This window comes from Dermochelys coriacea, chromosome 7 (genome assembly GCF_009764565.3).
Source record: "Dermochelys coriacea isolate rDerCor1 chromosome 7, rDerCor1.pri.v4, whole genome shotgun sequence".
NCBI classification, from domain to species: Eukaryota; Metazoa; Chordata; order Testudines; family Dermochelyidae; genus Dermochelys; species Dermochelys coriacea.
Window position 1 is genome coordinate 63,755,917 of NC_050074.1, and position 24,328 is coordinate 63,780,244.

Genomic DNA, 24,328 nt, shown 5'->3' on the forward strand with positions numbered 1-24,328 from the left:
GTGTGCTTTTAACAATCTTTGTGTTTTTATTGTCTGCTTTTAACGGCATTTAGAAATCAGTCTTCCTTTATGATACCGAAAGCTGCTGTTTGAGTGATTTCCACCCTCCAAACAAATTTGATAAGAAAATTAAAAATTTGAAATGATTCCTCTTGAATCATATTCTTTTGCTGCTGTGCAGATCTGAAGTATTCTGATGAGACTCAGATAAGATGATGTGGCCTTTAGAGAGAGACACATTAAATATAGGCAGACAGCTCCTGTGTCTGGTAACAAAGACTGAGGAGGTCAAAACTATCCCAACAGGCCTGAGCAGGTCAGTCAGAGGCAATGGTTGGAAATAAAATTTGGTGGTGAAGGGGGCAAGGGGCTTGGGTCAAGTCCTGTTCAAAAAGTCAGCTTTTTCAAAAGCTTCAGTCACATTCTTACCTACAGGCAACCTCTGCTGATCCCAACTCATTAATCGAACTGGAGAGCCGTCTTGACCCTGGTTCTTTCCCTTTGAAGTGTGGTGTCCTCTGCAGCATGAGGAAATAATTTGCTGCCTGATTCAATGAGCCATCAGTAGAGCCGGCAGACCTAATGACATGTGAGAATATTAACCTCCCACTACGAAGAGCTGTGAATCTTGAGAGGCAGTCTATAATTCACCCAGCACTCCTGAGCCTTACCTCTCTGTCTTTCTCTCTCACTCACTTTCTGACTCACATACAGAGGGAGAGAGAGGAGAGACCCTCTTGTCCTAAAACTTCAGTAGTGGGAGCCTTACTGAGCTGCTCAGTAATGAGTTACTTTCCTTTTGCAGTTATATAACATTTGTACTGAAAACTAGACATCCCTCTTGCATGTAATCATTTCTGCTAAAATTTGACACAGGCTGCATAAGGGACATCAAGAAGACAGTAATTTGAATACTTATGAAAGGATGCTATTTAATGTTTCCCTCTTTAATTTTCATGATCAAAGGAAAAAGTAAAAAAGGGAGAGGACAAAGATGGCGCTAACATACTATTCTGTGTTTTGTATTCCAGCTGCCCTTGGTCAGATTGATTTCCCCTGTAATCCTCTTCTACATGGCCAAATACTGTATTTTACAGCAAGGTATAGTCTCATCCCCTGTAAATGTAGTGTAAAGACAGATCCTGGGCCGAATTCTGCTGCCGCTGAAGTCAGTGTAAATTCCTGTTGCCTTCAATTGCAGCAGGATCTCTTCTAAGAGTAGGTTTCTACTGCTGGTACTAGTGCTATTCATTCTATAAAGGAAGATTTGCAGTAAAAGTGAATATGGCCCTATGCATTTACAACAGTCACCATTAAAATGTCAGAAAGTACAAACATTTGCACCACAGTATGTGAGATATCATTGCCTATTCAAGTGTAAGGAAAATACTGTGTTATCTCAGACATCACCATCTTGGTGAATGTTGATTTTTTTTCATAGTGACCACTATGTTGTTGATGAATAAAAACAATATTGCAAATAGATGTACAGTAAATGAAGCCCTCCAGCGCTTTTTCACATTGCTAATGTGGCTGTTGTTGCAAAGGCTAAGTGTCACTGCAGTAGATATGCAGGACAGTGAATCCTGGAGCAATTTTGGCCTCAAATACTTTGGAGTTTCCAGTGAGAGGGGTTGCTCAGGTAACCTGCACTCTGCTTTCCTAAGTGAATAAACAAGATTGCTCATCACTCCATATAATCCCTGAATTATGAAAAAGGACATTGCTTTGGGCTGACAGTGTGTGAGGAAACTTTTTTATTTCACCAGCTTCTATTGGTGAAAGAGACCGGCTTTCAAGATACACAGAGCTGTTGTTGTTTCCTTTTGGCCCTCATTGATAAAATCACATCAGATTTCACTGTGATCAATATGGCAGCATTGAAGTGAAAGTTGCCTGCTGATGGATACGCTAAATAAATTTAAAACACTTCTTGCATTGAAATTGCTGGCTGTCTCCTGTAGGTTTGGAAGCTACCTGTGACCCCAGCTGGGCCCTGAAAGGGCAAAGCCTGAACCAAAAGAACTTTCATTGGCAACCCAGCAGAATTTAGGCCTACACTAGAAAGGGTTTGCTGTTACCGGTCTACCAGCAAATACCTGTAGTGGAGATGCAGCTTATACTGGCAAAGGAGTGCTGTAGATGATATAGATATATCAGTTATCTGAATGAAATAAGATATATAGGCAAAGAGGCATTGGTATAACTGTGTTTACGCTAGGGCGGTGATTCTCAAATTTTTGTACTGGTGACCGCTTTCACATAGCAAGCCTCTGAGTGCGACTCCCCCGTTATAAATTAAAAACACGTTTTTTATATATATTTAACACCATTATAAAATGCTGGATGCAAAACAGGGTTTGGGGTGGAGGCTGACAGTTTGTGACTCCCCACGTAATAACCTTGCGACTTCCCTGAGTGGTTCCGTCCACCAGTTTGAGAACCCCTACGCTAGGGCTTTTGGCCAGTATAAAAATGTTGTAAAGAATTACACCACGAACCAACATTATTATATGAGCAAACATTTTGAGTGTGAAAAAGAGACAATATATGTGTATCTGTTGGGTGGAAAGAGGCAAAATAGTCTTTTTACAGTGTGCATAATGAACATTATTATGCTTTGTTCCATGTTTGCAGTGTGGTTTATTTTAGATGTTCTAAAGACACTTCTTAACAATGAAAGGGAGGAATTCAAATGGTATGTCTGCAACACTTCTCTTCTCCTATCTAGCTTGAGCATCTATTATTTGTTCTCACCTCTCACAGCTGGTCACAAAGGCCAGTCCTCCTTGCCTCTCTCTGCTTCATCTTTTTTATTAAGTTTATTAAAACTAGTCAGATTATACTTTCTTATGGTAGAGGCTCTGCTTCGTCCATTCATTATGGTTTCTTATCTTGGCAGGCAATCTGAATTGAACGGCAGCTAGTCCATTATGCACATATGAAGCCCATCACTCCTCCAGCAAGGGCCAATTCATCAAACATTTATCTTTTGCCCTTTGCGTCAATTTGCTTGTCAATCCTCAGCCTTGGTTGTTGGGGAAGATAGGAGAAAAATTACTTCTCTTTCCCCCTTCTCACCATACTCTAGTAGTTGAAATGGGCTTTACTCTCTCTCCATGGGTTTTCAACTCCCCTTTTTCTGTACAAAAAGGGGAGGGATCAGGTTACTCTCTGAGTTACAGTGATAGAATGATTCAAAATGCTTCCAAGTAAAACTTCCATAATGACACTGCCATTGCACTTCTGTCTGTCCCTATTTTCATCCCTGTTGTCAGAGGATTTTACAAACAGGGTTGAAACATAGCCCTTGTATCCAGTTGGTGTTTGTTTTATATAACTAATTTATAAATCTTACATATGTGGTTTTTGAAAGGTTGAATAGATCTTTTACCCTTTGTTGCTCTTACAGAATTAGGAAATGGTGTGTATATGTCTTTTAAAATGAATTTGGAAAGTATAGGTTTTGTTATGATCAAGTTCTTTGTTAGGAATGGGGAGGAGATAGATGAGGTATATTGGTTTAAGACAAACAAACCAACAACCTCTCCCACATTGCTTGTTCCGTGCCAAATCATTTCAAGGGTTTGGGGAGAAGGATATTATTAAGGTCCCCATTCTTAGGAATGCTGCTGCTGTGATGTCCGCACAGTGGTCCACAGTGACTTCCCCTGAGTTGTTTGTTACAAATGGCCTTTGATAAAGTATGATGGAGTGCAGTAGTCTGTTGTCTAGTGGGTAATTCTAAGCCATGTTTTAAAATAGAATTTCTCCCATACTATTTATTTGCCTATTAGACCACTAAGATGACTTTTTATGTCTGTTTTCATGATACATGACAGGGTGTATTTATATAAAAATAGCCAATACGCCCTGTCATGTGACCTCTCATACTCTTTTACAGGGAAGATTATATTCTAGATTGTCATTTTGTTCAAATTATTTCAAAATATAGCAATATAAATTGAAATCCCACAGTGTTTAAATAATCCTAAGGGTATGTCATAAATCAATTAAAAAAAATAAAATAAGGGTTAAGAATGGAGCTTTTCATCCTGAAGAGACCTGTGTAAAACGCATATAAAGAAATCTGAAACTGAAAGATTGATTAAAAAATCCTTCCAGTTAAACTGGTCGGTTTTGTGGTTGGAGGTAAAAGGCACGAAAAGATGGTCATTTCATGTAGATTTGACTGCCAAGCAGGAAAATGTTGATGAAATACCAGTTTCACTTTGAGTGATGAAATGGTTATTTATTATTCGTATTGTGTTAGCTTTTGAAGGCTCTAATCTGTATTGGTGCCTCACTGCACTAGGTGCTGTATATACACTTTTGAAGACAGCCCCTGTCATAAAGAGCTTACAAACTAAATGTTGCAAATGCTTTGTTTTATCAGGAATCTTACAATATTTGAAGTTTTACTCAAAGCTGCAACTCCAGGAGTGAGATGATACAAGATAATCTCCATTTTTTCTATAAGAAAAAGTACGCTTCTAGTCTTTATGGTTGTACAGAGAAGTTTGAAAACATGACCCAAATGCACCTACGGGCTCAAAAACCAGAAGAGAGATTTTATTTTTTTTTAAATCTCATGATTTTTAAGCTATTCTTGATTTCTTGGAATGATTTTCTGAATCATTATTTTTGGACACTTGGAATTGGTAGTACTGCATACTCTAAGCACAGAGCAAAATTTAGGGTTGTAAAACTAAGTAAACTAGAGAGAACATGTTTTCCGGAACCCTGCCTGCAAAACAACCAATTCTTGTACAGCTTTATTACTTAACTTGTCTTATTGGGCCTTGCCATTGCTGTATGTGTGGGACGTAATGTCACACATGTACACAAATAGTCTTGGATGTAGTTTCTGAGCAAAGCAGGCGAGTAAGATTATCCATTCATTGTGTGTCTAAGAGTGTGTGCAGTAAGGGAAACAGCTCTCAGATACATTGGAAACCAGTTTTGGATGAAGGGTCAATTCCAATTTTTCCTGTGATTTTTATATGTTAGTATCACAAACAAGTAGTATGCAAATCTAATCCCATTAAGACTCTCTTTAGGAGGAGGGCTATTTAGTGGTCACTGTCCATCCTTCCCCTTCACTTCTTCCTTTCTCCACCACTCATCCCTGGCCTTCTTTCAGTTTTGTTCCAATCGGAGGAACTGGAAACAGTTCCATCCAGATACCGTATTGCCTCAAGTGGAGTGATACATGCTGCAGTCTTCCAGGGATTGAGGGAGCAACCTCAGTGCTAACAGCCCCAGCGATCTTGGAGAGAAGATGGCATTTATTATTGAAGTGCCACGACTGTGTATGGACCACAAGGACCTGGCCCCTGTTATTTGGGGATTACAGTCTATACTGAGGCCTGGCCTACACTAGAAAAGGTTTGCTGGTATAGGTATTCAAGGTAAATTGTATATTTACCAAGCTATATTGGTAAACCCTTCTCGTGTAGACATGGTTTATATTGTCTATATAGTTTATGCCATGTCCTCAAATAAAATAAGCTATACCAGCAAAAGCACTCTTCTGCCAGTATAACTGTATCTACACTAGGGCTTTTGCTGGTATAAAAAAGTTTTAAAAATATCAATCTCACCCCTAGGCACCATTACTATACTACCAAACATTTTAAGTGCAAACCTGCCTTGAGAGACAGTGAACTACAGACAAGCTGCTATGAATTATAGTGGGAGAAGTTATTTTTAGATTTTGTAGATTTGATTTTCATCATTAATGGGTCTGAAACAACACACTGTAGCTTAGCTGACCACTGATGTGATTTAAAGAGGGATTTGAATGAAGAGAGGGAAGGTGCTTGGCGTTAGAACTGAACCCAGAGTCATCTTTGTTAGTTGGATTTTTCTTAAATTGTATGTGTAGTTGAGGAAAAAAGTCCAGAAAAAAACCTGAAAATCAGGCAGCCGCATCTGGTTTGTGGTATGATTTTGAATGCGGAGTTCAGCCCAGCTTTGTAAACCTAGCTAAAAGTTTCATGCAAACCCCTTCTTGTCCCACAAGTGCTGGGAATGGATTTATTGTTTTGGTTGAGTTTTGCTTCAGGTTTTCAGATTCATTGGAACTGAAAGTGAGACTTAATGTGGAGTCAGAATAGGGGGAACTGAAACTCAGAGAAAGTTTTGCTGAATCCTCCCCATGTGAATTTGATACATCAAGTTACAAATGTCTCCATTTATATTGTGGAGCTCTGTTGTGGTGGTGGTAGTTAAAGTGCAGGACTGGAAGTTGGGAAACCTGGGTTCTGTTTCCTTCTGACCTAGAGAATTGTTGGGTGTCAACTGGGGCTAGTCCCTTAATCTCTGTCTCTCTCCCTTAGTTTTACCCTCTGTGTAATGGCGATTCCTTGCTCAAAGCAGTTTTGTGATGCTTAATACATTAACATTTGTAAAATGCCTTAAGATCCTTGGACAGTTGACGCTATAGAAGTGCAAATCAGTCTTATTTTCTTTAATTTAAATACTGAAATTATGATTAGTGCCTCAGTGTGTGCTGCTGCTGCTTTTTTTTTTAATCTGCTAAGAAATTAGAAAGGCCAGGAGAGAGAGATTTAAACAAGCTCTCCTCTCCTAACAACTCTATTTTTAACTTCTGGTAATGGCTACCTGTTGTCACCAGAGCCCAAATCAATTTCAAGGGAAAAGCCAAACTCTCTCATTTACATATGGTTAACTGCCCTCTCTTTTTCCTGTTAAACCAGAAAAAAAGTAATTAGGAACGAGTCAGCTGTTTTATTTAGAGAGAGAGGGCAGCATGTTCTCTTTTAAATATACTTCTGAGCACACTGTTATTTCAGGACAAGGACAACTGCATAATATGGAGGTTTGGCCATTCTTGGATGAGATAACATTGCTTTATTCTCTCTCAAAATTCTGTGAATGCACAGCCAAATATTACCAATAAGAGTAGCTGCTATTTAGTTTCAGTGTAACCAAATCCATTTCCACATCAAGCCAGAGGGTCTGGATAAAATAGCACAGTCGACAATTACTGTGCCTATGCACAGAAAAATCTCTACAATGACATTCCTTTATGATTAAAACTTTGCTGGAAATCATGAATGAATTATGGAAAAGCGAGCTGGGAGAAAACAGACTGATTAGCTGAAGGACTTGGATAAAGGACATTGCTGAGACCTTTGTATTCTAAAGGATTATTTACTGTCTGGTTACAGAACATCTTAAGTCATTTTGCAGAAGGAGTCAGTTGCCTGTTTAGCGCACTGTTTTTGTAAGCTAATGAGGGCAAAGCATGAGCCATAGGCAATGATGCTGTGATATTAGCTGTGACAGTGAGCTTGATCATAATTATCTTAACGAGGATAGGGTTAATTACAGTGGAAACTTAAAGTTCTTTCTGTACAGATCAGGCAGAGCTGAATACATTGTGATGTTTTGTCATTTTGATGTGACTTCAGAAATTGCAATGGAAATCTCTTGGCAGCATTTGCTCTCCTCTGGGAGTGGAGTATGAGCCCTGCAATGAGGTAACCGAGATGGTACCTGTGGGTGAGATAATGGGCAGCTTTCATGTCATTAGAACAGGGAAAAAGCAACCTGCAATACAATTCAGTGATGCTTATTAGCTTTCTAAACCAACTAGGGAAAAGAGCTAGCTGCCACTACTCCTTATGTCCTGGTTCTATTGTGGTGGTGAGTCGGTGTTTGTTAATTGACCAAGACGGGAGTTGCTCTCCTGCTATGAACTATGAGGAAGCATCCAAGATTTCATTTTAAGATGTTGCTGTTTCTCTGAAAATTCCTCCAGCTTTTTCTGTGTGTCTAGGTTAGGTTGTTGTTGTTTTGTTTTTTTACCATTCTTCTCACAGTGATATAACTGCTGCTTTTGCTGTCTCTTTCACTTTTGGGTATGTTAATAATAAAATATTTTGAATAATGTGTTCCTTCTAGCACTCCATTGAAAGGGTAATATTCTATGTCGTACTTTTATGGCACCTGTCACCTGAGGCCCTCAGAATGTTTTCCAAAAATCTGTTCGGACTCACAATACGCGTGTGTCAGGTAGGCACACTTTTATCCCCACTCCACAGATGACAAACCATGACACACAGCAGTTATGTAACTTGCTGAAGTTCAAGCAGCAAATTGACTCTGGAGATCATACTTGGAGCTTATCCTTTTCAGTCCCAGGATATAACTACTAATTGACATTCCTCTTGTATATTATGATGAGGATACATCTGCACTTTTATATAGATTTGATAACTGATATCACTCATGATAGCAAACAAAATTTCTTCCTTGTTTCCTCAACAACTTTCAAATGAATTTCTTTTTTGATTCTTTAGTGGGGATGGGGGATGGGGGGGAAGCTGACAATTCTGTGAATAGCAAAATAACATACGGATGTAAATTTATGTTAATTGTCTATACCCTCTCTGCACTGTAGCAATCCCTGCCCTGTCCCTAGGCTCTGAATTTAGCTGATTAAATCACCAAGTGCACACCATGCTGATGACATGAAAACAACAATTAATAAGCAACCCCCTGTGTAACACTGCTCCTTTTTAACTGAGCAGTTAATAACATTACATGGCAAAAATTATCAAAATCAGACAGGTGTAAGGGGATTTACACACAATTTTCTCTACTCATCTATGAAGCTAGTACCATTGTACACAGCCTAAGATTTAGAAAGAAAGACCGTTTCAATAGGCAACTCCCTCTAGTGTTTCAGGGCCTTTGTCCCACTTCATGGCTTGTCATTTTGTTTTATGCCTCCCCTGCAGCAGTTTTGGATGTATGCTTTCTTCTCCTTGCCAGTTGCCAACCATTTGCTGATTCTCATAAGGGCATTATATTTGCATAACATAACTCAGGAACAATGTGTATTTGATGCTGACACTGACCAGAACCCAAGCAATGTTTATTCACATAGGGTCTATTAGTGTCCCATAAGGCTCTGTGGTGCTGACAGTGAAGTGGTCTATTTTGAACTCCTTTTGGCAAGCAGAAGCCTTATATTAAAAAGTGAGGGTTGGCTATACTCTTCTATTAGCTATTTATACAGTAAAGAGTGTTAAGGGGAATTTTCTAAACTAGCTTTGTCAAATAAACAAATTAAAAATCATAACAGCATAATAAATTAGCTCCTACCTCCTCTAGATTGCTTTTCCTTCACCAGTACTTGTGCAGAAGCATTGGTGCAGCTCTGGATTCCAATCCTGATCCTGGCAGAGACCAGGTCTGTATGGAGTGCTTTGCTCGTATAGCTATGCCAGTACACTATACCAAAAAAAAAAAATGCTCCTAGTGTGCATGCAGTTTATGCTAGCAAAACTGCTTTTGCCGGGATACCTTATTCCAGCTGCCTCCCTGCTCCTTCCCCCACAAAATCCCCCAAACAAATAAAATAAGCTGTACGTCTACACTGGGGGCCTTTGCTGACACAGCTATGTGGGCTAGAGATGACACCTCTGACTGGCATAGCTATGCCAGCAAGAGGTTGTAGTGTAGACCTGGCCAATGACTTGCTTTGGGCAAATTCACTTAACCTCTATGTACCTCAATTGCCCATAAGTACAATGGGGTTAATGATACTTAACTATACTTCCCTCAGATAATGCAGTATAAGTGTTTGAAGTCCTGTGAGAGCCTTAGACTGAAGGTGCTGTTTAAGTATTTGAGTGCTGGTTTTTACTTTTGAATATTTATAACTGAGTAGACAGTGCCCTTAAACTTTAGTTTGAAGGTTGCATTTTTGACTTCCCACATAAGAATTTTCAATTTGCACCCTCTGACTATGCTTCATAATAGCAATGGGAGAGGCAGTGATGCATCTGCAAAAGCAGCATCTGGGTTTTTGTTGACTTGGTGGACATTAAATTAATACACGCAATTAAAAAATCGCATTTCATTCTCATAGCTGCATTTTCCTCCATTAGTGACATGTTCCATCTCTCTCTCTAAGAGGCTTGCCTTATTTTTTTTAATGGATTTTTGCAAAAAGAAACAAAGAAAGAGGTGGGGAGTGGAAGGGGGAAAATACCCCTAGTAGAAATGTCATTAGAAAACGAATAGTGTAGACTGCATCTCCCTTATTCATCACATTTTGTAAAACAGCCAGGAGATACAGTGATGATCTTTCCACTGGTCCGCATAGTAGATCAGCTGTCAAGTCATGCAATCTCAGCATCTCTCTAGGTATCTGGTAGGTGAATGAGCTGTGAATGTGTGGCTGTTCATTTGCTCCATATAACCTGCTGTCTCTCTTGATTAATGTGGGTTTTTCTCCCCTTACCTCCCTCCTTTAGGAATGTGCAAGCCTATGAAATTAAGAGTTAACTTCGGAATAAGTGCCTTAGCAGAGCAGGGAAGCTAGTTCGTCAATATCTTCCTCTACTTTCCTAACTGGGTGGTGGTTTCTCACAGATACCTGGCATTTTTATGCTGTAAGAGTTCTTTTTAAAACTGCTTTCTACAGTTTGAACCCTGGGTTGGGGCAGTAGGCTTTAAAATCAAAGCATACGGCTTCTGTGTCTGGAGCAATTCTGCAGATATGAAGCATTTTATGTTGGTCTCAGAGATGCAAGCAGTAGCAAATTAAGTAGTTAATAAAAAAAGAACAAAAATCCCCTCAGCTTTTCCTATAATTGCATGTAGGGTAACTGCTAAGAAACGATACTTGAAGTTGTATGTATTTTTGTTGTTGGGGTATGATATTTCTTGGCAGAAATGATGGATGATAACTTAAATTTGTGTCCAGGGAATGAAGGTGAACTGTGACAGAGTTATTTATCTTGGGAATGGAGGTTAGGGTCAGACGAGGCTGGGTGCCTGAAGGCACAAGACATTGACAAATTCATCCTGCAGGCCCCATATCTGAAGCCTTTTGTTTTGGATCCTGGCTACTCACTAAGTGACCCCCATCCTTCATCCTGCCAGCATGTGAAGGATGTGTTGCCGTGCCAGCATTCCCCTTGCCACTAATTCTTGTCATTCAGTCTCCTGACAGGGCCAAACCAAAACTGTTCCCTCTCTTGAAAGGGAAGGTTAAAATATTTATTTCAGCTCATAATAGCCTCTGTGATTTAATGGAGTATCATTTTTCTTGTTGTCTTTGTTGTTTGCAGGTCACTAGAAGGACTAAAAACATTCAGTTGCCTGGAAGAGTTGATCTTGGACAACAATCTCCTCGGAAATGACCTTCGGTTACCCAGGTTACCTCACCTCCATACCTTAACGCTCAACAAGAACCAAATATCCTTTCAAAGAAATACCTGCAAAATGTCAAATGAGTTTTATGTGTCAGCCAAATTAAAGTATGTGAAATATAGTTCATGTGCAGACAAAGCAGCCTCTCTCTTGGCACCTGGAATACTTCACAGTAATTTATTATAGGTCATTCATAAATGAAATGCACCATTATATCTTCCTGTTGCTCCATTTTAGAGTGAGATCTAAGTTATGGCTCTGAAGGAATCTTTTTTAATAGATAAAATAGAGAAAGAAAATAATGTCAATGCTGGCAGCTTGCAGCAGCTCCCGTGTTTGCTTGGGGTTTTGTTGCAGGCTGACCTCTAGTGGAATAGAGCATGCAGTGAAACAGAATAAACTTTTAATACTTTGGATACCTCTTTTTAAACAAAAAAACCTCCTCGAATGCAGTCATCTGTTAATGTGGTTGGTCAATATGAACAGTTTGGTAGCTGTTGCACATGTGCAGTTCTGAGTCAGTCACTGAATTTATGACTTTCCCATTAGCTGCCCCCAAATGATGTAGGCAATCTAAACCTGGGTCCAATTCAGTACGACATTTAAGAATGTGCTTAAGTCCATCGGTAACCAGCAAAGCACTTAAGTATGTGCAAAGTGCTATTAGAAGCAATATTTTAGTGTGTGTTCACACACACACACACACACACACACACACACACACACACACACACACACACACACACACAGACCACCACCACCACCACTAGTCACCAAAGTTAGGGGTGGTCAAACTGTGGCCTGAAGTCAAATGGAGCCTGCAGAGTCCTGAAGCATAGACCATGGAGGCCTCTTCCTTGTAATGGCAGTATAAGGGCAAAGCTGCTCAGGCATTTATTACAGTAAATGCAAACAGAAAAGCAATTTATAGTCCTGTATTGTGGCGCATAAAAAGTAGCTGCAAATATTACAGCTGCACACATTTATCTTTGACTTTTTAAATTTAAAATATGGAAAACATCTGAGCAAAATTAGGTGTAATCTTGGGGTCCAAATAACTTGCCATTGCAGCCTTCTGTGTTCCAAAGATCACCTCTGTACTAGTTTAATTTGGTTGGGTTTCTGGCTAATGGCAAAGTCCTGAGGGTTGAATATAGACAACTATTTTGTCTTATTATTTGCTTTTACAGTAAAACCTTGATCAAGCACACTGTGACACAGCACAAACCAAAAAATTCTTGCTGATCCTATCCATGGTACAAAATCTGATGAAGCATTTCCCCCACCTGGGGTGTACAGTGTGGGTTGCCAGATCAGTGATTGTGTAGTTCTGCATTCCCCTGTTACCAAGTGGAGGACACTCTCCTGAATCAAGAGTAAATGAACAGAATCAGAGAAGGAAATATCATTAGTGTGATTTAAAGAGTTCTGTTAGAATTACAATGATATTCAACATATAGCACCAAATCATGCTTGCCTTAGTCCAGTGAACAGTCCCTCAAAGTAATTGTGAGTAAGATGAGCAGGGTTTGGTCCATGAAGCAGTTTTTTAACATGCAGGTTTTAAATTATGAAGGCTAATTCTCTGGGTGTATCTCCGAAAACTGAGCTGTTCAATGGGATAAGGAATTACATATACCAGTGTACATTCCTGAAGCATGCAGCCAGTAATTTAACAAAGGACATACTCAAAATTTGTTAGTACAGTCATGGGGGAGGGCATTGAACTTGCAGAGAAGGGGGGAAAATTGCTCTTTGGAAGTATTTTTGAGTTCTATAGATAGATGCTCTTTGGCAGGGAAGATTTGGCAGTATACAGAGGAAGGAGACCTCCCATAACCTTTTCTTCAGTTTGGATGGCACATTTGAAGAATGAGGGTTCATGTGAGCCTCCTGCAGCACATCAACTAGTACGTCCTTTACTTGGCTATTTGCAAGGGGCCATGGATATTTAATAGCATACTGAAATGAGTACCATAAGGGATCAGTTTAAAATGGACTGCACTGATGTTAGAAGCCAGAGTGCAGTAGCACTGTGGAAAAGGACATGACAATGGGAAGAAGACCCATCTAGAATAAAACAGTAATCGGTCTATCCTTCCAAAAGGGAAATGCTCACAATCCACTTTATTTCTGAGATGACCTGTGGTGCATGGAGTAGAAGGGAAGGAAATGAAATGCTTAATGGTGAAAATCTGTGAAGAAGCAGGTAGACTTGAAGCCTAAAAATTGTGTCCTGTTCCCAAGCAGTGATTAGAATACTTCAGCAGCCATTAAATCATGGCTCTCTGAACTCTTCAGGATAGTGAACTGCTATATCCATCCTGATTAACTTCATGCTATCCTGGAAGAAGAAGGCATCACATGTCATGAAGAATGGTCACCCTATTTGACAAGAAGGATCACCTGGATTCAGGGTATGCTCTTCAGGCAAAAGGAACTGTATATTGAGCCCAGGATTAGAAACATCCCTCCCTCTTGCCAGTCTTTGTCTCATGCTCACAACAAGAGACTCTTGAAATACTACAAGAAAGCTTAGCTCAGACCTATGCCCTTCATATCTGTGAAAAACACCTGGGAATCTACCTACACAGAGATGCATAAATGCCACTTTGGAAGATCATTTGCTCCCAAAGTATGCAGTATGTTTGGTCAGTACTAAAGAAGCTATCCTTGGGCCTATCAACCTATTGCCTGTATGCAACCCTCTATCTTCATCAAATTGTACACATCGCTAGCAAGAACCATTTTCAGCTGCACCTTGTCTGCTGCCAAGATTCTGTACCTCTGCCAGCCAGGCTTGAGGTCAGAAGATGGAACAGAAATGGCATAATTTTTGCTGATGGATAATGTCATCTTGCACCCAGACAGGGAGTATATCTACTCGCATATTACTAGATAGTTCTGTGGTTATCCCACCTCGAATACCTAGCACTGCACGTAGGATATGTCTACACTGTAGCTGGGAGGCTACTTCCCAGTGGGCCCAGGCAGATATGTGATAGCTCTGCTCAAGCTAGTGCACTACAAATAGCAGTGTAGTGAGAGATAGCAAGGACAGAGGCTCAGGCTAGCCACCTGAGTACATACTGCAGGGGGTCCTGATGGATTTGTACTTCAGCAGCTTGAGCTCCCAACCCTGATATGATGCTGGTTTTAGCCCACTAGCTTAAGTGGAGCTAGCACCTGCCTGTCTACCTGTGTTTGGAAGCATGCTCCCAGCTTCAGTGTAGACGTACCCATCACCTCTCTTTCAGAGGTTAACTTCCCTTTTGGTACCACACCATTCACCTGTGGAATCTCTCCTGAATCTCTTCTGATCATCAACAAATTGAAGCAATCACATTCTCAAATGTAAATCATGTGTAGCTCTACATCTTGTTATTTCAGTCTCTGGTAGCATTGTTGCCTGGCCAAGATAAGCATGTGGATGGAAGGGAGATGAGTGAAGCAAAGCCTGAGCAAGACAGACTAGAAGCTGGGAGGGAAAAGATAAATGTTTTGAAGAGGTAAATGGCCACCATAGTACCTGCCTTCAAAGAGTCAAATTGGTTTGTAGCCTAGGAGTAGGTTTGTATCCACTGCTTCTGGATGCTCAAATAGGTGCAGCTGCCAAATATACCTTCCTCCATCTGCTCTTGGCAAGAGCAGAGCATACTATCAGACCAAGGTCTGGCCTTCATAATGCCCAGGCTGGATTACTGCAGCTCATTGTATTGGGAATGACTGCACTGACCTTAAAATGTGGGAGTTCCAAATGATCCACAATGCAGCAGCCCATCTCCTGAATCACACCAGCTGCCAAAAGTATAAGACAATGGTGCCCCATTTACTACATTGTCTTGCCATAGAATACGGGTATTCATATGGCGATCTCCAAGGCTCAGGAAGCTCTCCAGCTAGAGAGGACTGCTGCCCACTGGGGGAAGGAGGATACAGCTCTGTCACAGGGAGGACTCTGGCTGCTGGTTACTTCTGGCACCAGGCGGTTCTCCCTCCCTGCTCCCAACTCACCCACCAAAGTGATGAAGAACAATTATGCTGCCCTGGCAAAAAGGATGAGGAATCGCCCCCAAAGGTGGAGAAGGAGAAGCTCTGTACCCTGAAGGCTGGGAGAATCATGGTCACCACTCCCAAGAGGAAATGGGAAGATATCTTTGGAAAAAGGCTGGCTAACCTAGCAAGATGGGCTTTAAACTAGGTTCTGTGGCGGCAGGAGAAAAAAGCCCACAGGTGAGTCAAAAACATGGAGACCTGGGAGAAGCATCTGGGGAGAGCATGGGCAATTATATCCAGGACAAAAGAGAGACAAGTGGGAACACAGAGGAGAAATCAAATCCGTATCTTAGATGTCTGTATACTAAGATGTGTTCACTTGCACTGAGTTTGAGATGGAAATAGGAGGAGGACTTGTTGAAAGTCTCTGGGTAAGGATAAAAGGGGTAAAAAAACCCAAGGGTGATGCCATGATAAGGGTTGGCTGATTAAATAATTAAAGATTCAGGAAAAAAAAACCTATGAGGGAAGATTCTAAAAAATTGAGTTTGTTTAATCTGGGAAAGAAGACTAAGAGGGGGCATAACAGTTTTCAAGTACATAAAAGGTGGTTACAAAGAGGAGGGAGGAGGTTCTCCTTAACCTCCGAGGATAAAACAAGAAGCAAAGGACTCAAACAGTAGCAAGGGTGGTTTAGGATGGACTTTGGGAAGAACTTCCTAACTGTCAGGGTGGTTAAGCACTGGAATAAATTGCCTACGGAAGTTGTGGAATTTCCATCACTGAACATCTGTTTTAAAGAACAGGTTAGAGAAACACCTAATAGTTATTAGAGAAATGCTAGTTATTACTTAGTTTTTCCTTGAGTGTAGGTGACTGGACTATTAAAATCCTTTCCAGTCCTACATATCTGTAATTCTAAGGAGAAAATCAGGATATCTGTCATTGTCTGTGAGGTCCTCCTTTAATAGACCAAGCTAACTAAAAGTATGCCTCTTGTTCAGTAATTGCAACATCCCTCATTGGTTGTGTTCCATAGGGAATTAAGTTGTCAGTCTCCAAGTTAAAACTTGAGAGGCCAAGCTTTCTTGGAGACTGTTTTAAATACTGTGCAACTCCTTTCCAAACATGGCCACTTTCAGAACTCTTTAATCCAACTCTTACAGTCACAACTACTAAGAAAAAAGAAAGGAGAGGGAAGAGAAGTGAGCTCTCTTTGACATGTGCACATATACATATACGCACAACTGACCCAGCAACCTTTAAGGAGGAGTGAAGTCTTGTCCACTTTCTGGACTTTCTTGCTCCTGTTGAATAAGAGTGCTTAGATACTATGGTGATGTGCACCAGAAGAGAAATTAGATAGTCAAGTTAGGTAGAAAAGAATATAGGTATCTTTAATTGTTTCACAGCAGACAGCTCAGTATTGTTAGGATGGTGAAAGGGAGATAGGAAGAAGGTATTTTTGGTTGTGCCTAGCTTGAAATGTGGCGTTTGATTTTTATCAGTAGAATAAAGATCATCTCTTCATGTGCATCTGTGCGTTTATACAATGGGTGGTACACAATGTGTATGCACATACTTTGTCTATGTCAATGTATGCACAATGAGCAGACATTAAAAGGTTTAGGGACATTACTCACTCTAGTGATATTCCCTGAGTTTAAAATGGGGAATACTGCAGGAACCAGGAATATCTCTAGATCCAGAATAAACTTTGTATGCCTGTGTGTGTGTGTGTGTGTGTGTGTGTGTGTGTGTGTGTGCGCACGCACACATGGCATACTTTTAAAAAGTTTATTCTATCTATTTCTTTGGGATTGGAAGGTATACACATGTATAAGTTTGTACATTTAGTGTGTACTGACAGTTATGGTATCTTTAATCAATTTGAATAAAATAAAGGGACAGATAGCTCATTTTTTTTTGGTGAGGATTTATTTTTTGGTAAGTGTCCTTAGGAACAACATAAACTATTGGTATGATTGATGATACTATTGAATAAGGAGAGTGGTGAATACTTCCTGAGGCACTTTAATTGACATAGTTGAGATATTTTAAAAACAGATTTTAAGTGATGGAGACGGTGGTATTCACATTTGCAGGCTACACACACGCACATGGTAGGTAGTCAAATATCTAAATAGTCAAAATGTACATAAAAATAAAAAAAAACTCCATCAATACAGCACCAACATGTCTACCCTTCAAAAAATAATCTCTAATAGTGTCCATGGATTTAATGGTGGATTTACTTTTCACAGACAGCAGAACTAAAATTGTGGTTTTAAAGTGCTATAGAAGGATTTTGCAGCTCTTTGGTTCAGATCACACCATGATGACACCCTCTGGACTGCAAAAATAAACCACAATGGGGAAGCTGAGAATGGATTTTCACTCCCACTTCTGACTCTGCTTACTTTGTCTCTTCTCAACACAACCTTATAGATATTTTAATGTATTATTTTGGTGGACTAGTGTTGATCTTTTATAATGAGCACATGATATGCCAATTAATGAAACAGTGCACTGGGGCATCATGAGCTATGATTCATTTCAGGGAAGCACTCAATCACGAGAAAGCTCCTACGTGACTTCAACATACTTTGCAAAGAATAATCTGTGACAGTAGATGGATGGGTCTCCCAGTTCAGGGGGGAAATCTGTACATGTGATGGGCTCATGGCTATTTTTCATGGGTGCGTGTGCGATGGTTAGAGTCCTAGAGAGCAGAAGTTCAATTAATCATTTTAGTAAATCACTTGGTCTCAGATGCTAACATAAATGATTCTGGCTTTCAAATTTTACCATCCTATTCCACACATTTCTTTTGAAGTGCTACCAGCAGATGTTGCTTGCTACTGTCCAAAAATCCACTTTTCTGTAAATAAGTAGTTTTTTAGGGGTTTTCTTAGGTTAGGGAATGTGTTTTACTCCATGTTTCTATAAAACACCATGAAAATTTGTGGTGCTACATACATTACTGTTTTAAATAAAATAAAAAAAATCCATAGGATACCATCATCCATTCCATTGGAACAGGGTAAATTAAAGACTGCTAATAATGCATATCTCAATAAAGAATGTGGTGAGACGTCACATAAAACTGGCTATGAACTGAATCGGTGTATGATTCCCTTCGTGCTTGCCTGGAAGTTCACATGCAAAATTAAAATCTCTAAATTATAGATATGTTATGGCTGGAAGAGATTTCGAGAGGTCATCAAGTCCACCTCCTGTTCTGAGGCAGGACCAAATAAACCTAAACCATACCAGGCAGCTGTTTGTCTAGTGTCACTGCCGTTTTTATAACAGTCCATAACATATCTGAAGACTGTTATCAGGTTCCCCCTCAGTCGTCTTTTCTCAAGACTACACATGCCCAAGTTTTTTGTTTTTTTTTTTAACTTTTCCTCAGAGGTCAGATTTTCTCAATCTTTTATCATTTTTGTTGCTGTCCTCTGGACTCCCTCCCATTTGTCTACATCTTTCAAAAGTGTGGTGCCCAGAATTGGACATACCAGGACTGAATAGAGTGTGAAAATTACATTGTATTTGTTACATACAACACTCCTGTTAATATATCCCAGAATGATATTAGCTTTTTTTGTAGCTGCATCACATTGTTGACGTGTATTCAGTTTTGATCCACTATAACCCTAATTCTTTATAGCACTACTACTAACTAGTTGGCTATTCCCTATTTTGTAGTTGTGTATTGATTTTTTTTCCTTCTAAATTAAAGTACTTTGCACTTATCTTTAGTGAATTTCATCTTGTTGATTTCTGGCCAATTCTCTAATTTGTCAAGATTGTTTTGAATATTAATCCAGTCCTCCAATGTGCTTGCAACCACTCCTAGCTTGGTGCCATCCACAAATTTGGTAAGCATACTCTCCACTCCATTATCTAAGTCATTAATGAATATATTGAATAGTACTGGATCCAGGATTAACCTCTGTGGGATTCCACTAGATACGCTTTCCCCATTTGACAGCGAACCATTGATAACTACTCTTTGAATATGGTCTTTCAACGAGGTGTGCACCCACTATATAATAATTGAATCTAGACCACATTACCCGAGTTTGCTTATGAAACTGTCATCTGATACTGTGTCGAAAGCCTTACTAAACTCGAGATGATATGCCTACTGCTTCCATCCACTAGGCCAGTAACTCTCTCAAAGAAGGCAATTATGTTTGTTTGGCATCATTTGCTCTTGTCAAAGCCATGCTGGCTGTTACTTATCACCCTATCATCCTCTTAGTTGACTGCAGCAAAGGCATAGTGTGGATTTTCCTCTGCAGGCTTTGATATGGTATCTGGCTTCAGCTGAACTCTAATTTTTCTTTCACAGTGTAACAAGCAAGGCACTGGCTGGGAGTTCAGATCCAAGGGTTTAGCCCAGGGTTTGAAAAGTGGTTTGGAATCCTTCTGGATGAAAGATAATTGATTATTATTTATATTACAGTAGGACCTTGAGCCCTCAACTGAGATTTGTAGGTTCTTATGAATTGTTACATAATTTGTTCCAGTATCTTTCCACATATAGAAGTTAACTGACATTTATAATTCCCCAGCTCCTCCCTTTTTAAAGATGGGTTACTATGTTTGCCCTTCTCCAGTCGTCCGGGATCTCACCTGTCCTCCATGAGTTCTTGATAATAAATGCTAATGGTTTCAAGATTGCTTCAGGTAGTTGCTTACATAACTGGGACACATTTCATCAGGCTGTGATTACTTGAATACATCTAACATATCTAAATGTTCTTTAAGCTGTTCTTTCCCTGTTTTGGGTTGTGTTCCTTCCCCCTTGTTAACATTAATTGTATTGAGTATCTGGTGACCATTAACCTTTTTAGTGAACAGAAGCAAAACTTGCATGAAACACCTGAGTCTTCTTGATGTCGTCTTGGTTATTAGCTCTCCTTCTTTGCTGAGTAGGAACCTACATTTTTCTTCTTCTAAAAGTAAAGATCAGTGTCCGGTGCTCACATTTAATCTAGATACTTGCAGCCATATTTTTAGATGCATAAAGGTGCAGGTGGGCATCTTATGGGATTTACCAGAGTGCCTAAGTGAAGTTGGCATGCCACTATTGTTGACTTTCAAGGGAAGTTAGGTGACTAACCTGTTGAGGCACTTTTGTAAATCCTGCTATAGGTGCCTCTCTGCACTGTTAGGCATCTAAATACTTTTAGTGATATGGTTCTTGGCTGACTTGGATTTATAATGAACACTTCTGTTCCAACCTGATTCAGCATTCTTTAAGTAGCTATAAGGATTGAAAAATGAATAACTTTTGCTTCACAAGACGTTTTAATGAAGTGATGACAGAAAATTCTGCTCACTCACTCTGTAAAGGAAGATCTTTTTTTACCTGTGCAATACTAAGAATTTTCCGTAATAAAAGGTCAGATCTTTAACAGCAAACTTCTTGGGATTGCCATTAAGGAAAAGGAATGGAAATAATTAACTTTTGTGGTGATAAAGCACCTCTTTCAGGGAACATCTTTGTAGGTTGAGATGTCCTACAGAAGATTAACAGGATTTCACCTGGATCAGGGTTACTTCCAGATTCAAACAATCATGTGATCTTCCCTTGGCAATGTCTGACGACTCTCTAAATTCAATGCTAGTGTAAAAGTACTTCACCTCAGCAAAATGTGCTTTCTTTCTGTCGGTTATGTACTGACTGGGAGAGCCATGAATGATCTCCTCCAAAAGGATAATCTGTGAATCGGGTCCAGAGTCATCAGAGTAAGTTACCATTATGTCTTGGTTAGGCTTGGGTAGCAGAAAAAGATGGATTTGTAATAATATTGTTACAATAATGCACTTTTTCTAAGAGCCTGATCCATTGCCCCCTGAAATCAGTTGGAGTCTTTCCACTTTTTTTTTTAATGGTTGCTGAATCTATCTTGATAGTTCTAACATAACCTTCTATACGTGAGGCTTAAGTCTGCTGTATCATGTTAAAAAGTGACTCCCTTGTCTGACTTAATTTTCTCTGTAGCTACTTTCCCCATTCTTATGCAGAGTATTTGAGGATACATAAGAGTCTATGGAAAAGAGCATAAATAAAATATAGAGTTGGTGGCTATCAACATACAAAAAATCTTAATGATAATTATCAGCATGAGCTTTTATACACATGAGAAGTAAAATAGAAATTAAGTTTACAACAAAAGAAGAGTTTTTAGCAATGAAGCCATTCTTGACATTCCAGGGTCTATTGCTGCTGATGGTCCTAAGACATTGAGGTGAAGAAATAAAATAAACTCCATCTAAAAACAACAAAGATCGTACAACAACATAAATCAAGTATAAATAATAGCAATAAAAGTGAACTGAGGATTATTTTGAAAAAAAGCTGTTGTCTGTAGTAGCAGAAGTGGATGAGAGAACTGAATTGTTCTTGAATAGTTTTAGAATAATTATTACTATTGTCAAAGCCAGTCAATTTTTAAGGTAAAAATAATATATATGTACTGTGATAGATCAAGGCCAGTTGGGTACAGCAGAGTAGTGGAAGGCAGATCTACTGGCCACTGGATAAGCAGTATTCTGTTCCCTGACTGACCAGAGCAGGGGCTGCTCCAGGCTAGAGTGGACACATGACTCCAATTAACCTGCAAAGAGTCAGGTGAGGCTGTTAAGCTAATGTGAACACCTGACTCTAATTAAGGCCCCTCTGATACTATAAAAGGGCTCACTCCGGACAGGTCAAAGGGAGCCAGAGGAGAGGAAGTGTGGCTGAAGGGCTGGGTAATGAAGACAGCCTCAAGCCACTGGAAAGGGATCCCTAACGTAAGGGTGAAGAAGGCGTTTAAGAGAGCGAAACGGGAGAGCTGTTAGGAAGTGGCCCAGGGAAATGTAGCAACTCTGGCAGTGAAAGGTCGGCTGCCAACAGCTGCTGCCATTAGGGTCCTTGGGCTGGAACCCAGAGTAGAGGGTGGGCCCAGGTTCCTCCCAACCTGTTACTACAGAAACAACCCTTGGGAGGGGAAGACAGGCCCCTGTCAGGACAGGAGGCTAAACTCTTCTTGAATAAGCCTATAGGGATAACAGAGACTGTGGGAGTTCTCTCATCGATCTTCTTGCTGGCTTATGATGAAAAGGGCTCAGTAGACTGTAACCCTAGCCCTAGAGAGAGAAGGGCTATGTGGAGGGTTGCAGTGAGCCTCTGAGGCTAGCATAACCCGCCTGGAAGCGCAGAACCCACAGGGACAAGTTTGGAGCTCTGCCACAGTACGTACAGCTTCTTTCCTGAGAATCAGCATTTTCTTGTATGTAATCGAAAGAAATAAGATTGTATATAATCTTTTAAGGACTTTTATATTGTACGCTAACAAAATGAATACTTTTTCTTCATTCAATCAACAGCCCAGCACCTGTTCAATCTGATGTGTGCTGTGCTGCTTAAATCTAACTGGCATTTCCCATATTGCAGTGGATATTTAAATCTCATTTTCATATTCATTTAAAGTATCCAAGGTGGAGATATTTATATAGTGAGGAAAAGCCTGATGAACGCCCAACTATACGACCATTTGGATGATGTTTCCAGAGTTTATTTCCACTTGGTATACAATGTATACCTCATGTTGTAACGCTGGGGTTTTTAAGTTGCTTTCAGTGAAGCATTTATTCATGTATACAAATTGAATAATAATGAATGCATTGCTATGATACTCAAAGCATTTATATTCTTGTAGTGTAAGCGGTTTGTTGTGGTTTGACTCCTTTTTTTTTAATTCACTTTCTAGTGGACTGAATGTATTAGTGATGAATGTGCTATGAAAGTAACTGTTTGTTTCCAAGTTGAAAAGTTTAATGACTCCAAAAATGGCTAACCATTTTACCACACAGTAGCCATCATTTTGTCAAAGTTTTCATGTTTTGCAGCGAGCCACGTGGAAAAGAGAGAAGGAAAAAAGAATGACACAACAGCCAAATTCTTTCAATCTGTGCTGAAAACCTGACTTAAATTTAGCCCCATTTGCCTTTGTAACAATTCATGTGACATCTTCCTGAGGGCCATAGTAAATTTGATTGCCAGTTATTGAAATGTATTTTTAAATCAGTGGTGGTGCAACTATAAATGCTTTTTGCATTAATGTAATTGAATCCTTAACCCACAATTTTTGACACATAACAGATTTAGAAAGCCTGCTGGATCACTTGGCTGATGTGGTGCCCTCCTTGGAATACCTCAGTTTACTAGGAAACATGGCTTGCCCAAATGAACTGGTCAGCAAGGACAAGGATGAGGATGACTACCAGAGGTACAGGTTAGTATCTTAGCTCCCAAATATGATAAGATGCATCCATTTCTTAATGCTGGATACAGTCAGATGGCTAAAACCAGAGCATGTTCCCAAAATAACAAACCTATACTCTTTAGGCAAAGATGACTCCCTTAGGGCCAGATTTTACTGTGTGTAGTGCCTTAGTGCCCCATTGATTTCAGTGGAATTACTGACAGGGGGCCCCGGTTCAGGAAAGCACATACGCATGTGCTTATTAAGTCCCACTGAAGTCAATGGCAGTTAGGCACATGCTTAAAGTGAAACATGTTCTTAAGTGCTTTCTTAAATAGAGATGAACTTAATTGTGAGCTTATGTGCTCTCTTTAGTCCAGCCCAGAGCCAGGCACTACTCACTGTGTGAGTAAGGGTGGCTGAATCTGGTGATTCAAATCATTAGCTTATCGTAGATCTACGTTCTTTTTTCCTGCAAAGGAATTATGAGGACTTGCTTCTTTCAACATACTTCAAAAGAAATCAATTAAGAATACAGAGAAGGCTCCTCTTTGGATATCACACTTCTCTGCTCAAAGAGAGAGCAGTCAGTATGTAGAGTCAAACCATGAGTCTTTAAATAAGCAAAATATCCATGTGACATTTGAATGTCTTTTCATGAGCAGAGTTAGACAAAAGGTAGTTTGGCAACTAACAAGAACCACTTGGAAGTGGAAGCCTGGTAAAGTGTCCCCTCTTGAGTGTAGCCCTACAAAAATGTATCTGGGAATTAGTTGTATGCAAATAGGTATATTTTTTGAAGAACAAAATGTAATATAAAGGTTAATTGTCATTGGTGATCACAGTGATTGAATATAGATCCAAGACTC

The 24,328-nt window shown here is 39.8% G+C and overlaps 1 protein-coding gene across 4 annotated transcripts in view; it reads left to right on the forward strand.

Moving 5' to 3' along the window:
- LRMDA (leucine rich melanocyte differentiation associated) overlaps nt 1-24,328 on the forward strand; it is a 959,691-nt gene that overhangs the window by 531,105 nt on the left and 404,258 nt on the right. For all 4 annotated transcript variants that reach the window (XM_038411757.2, XM_038411761.2, XM_043518074.1 and 1 more), the window contains 2 exons: nt 11,115-11,241; nt 23,350-23,489. In XM_038411757.2, the coding sequence (XP_038267685.1) occupies nt 11,115-11,241; nt 23,350-23,489 (267 nt within the window). The remainder of the gene's footprint in view (nt 1-11,114; nt 11,242-23,349; nt 23,490-24,328) is intronic.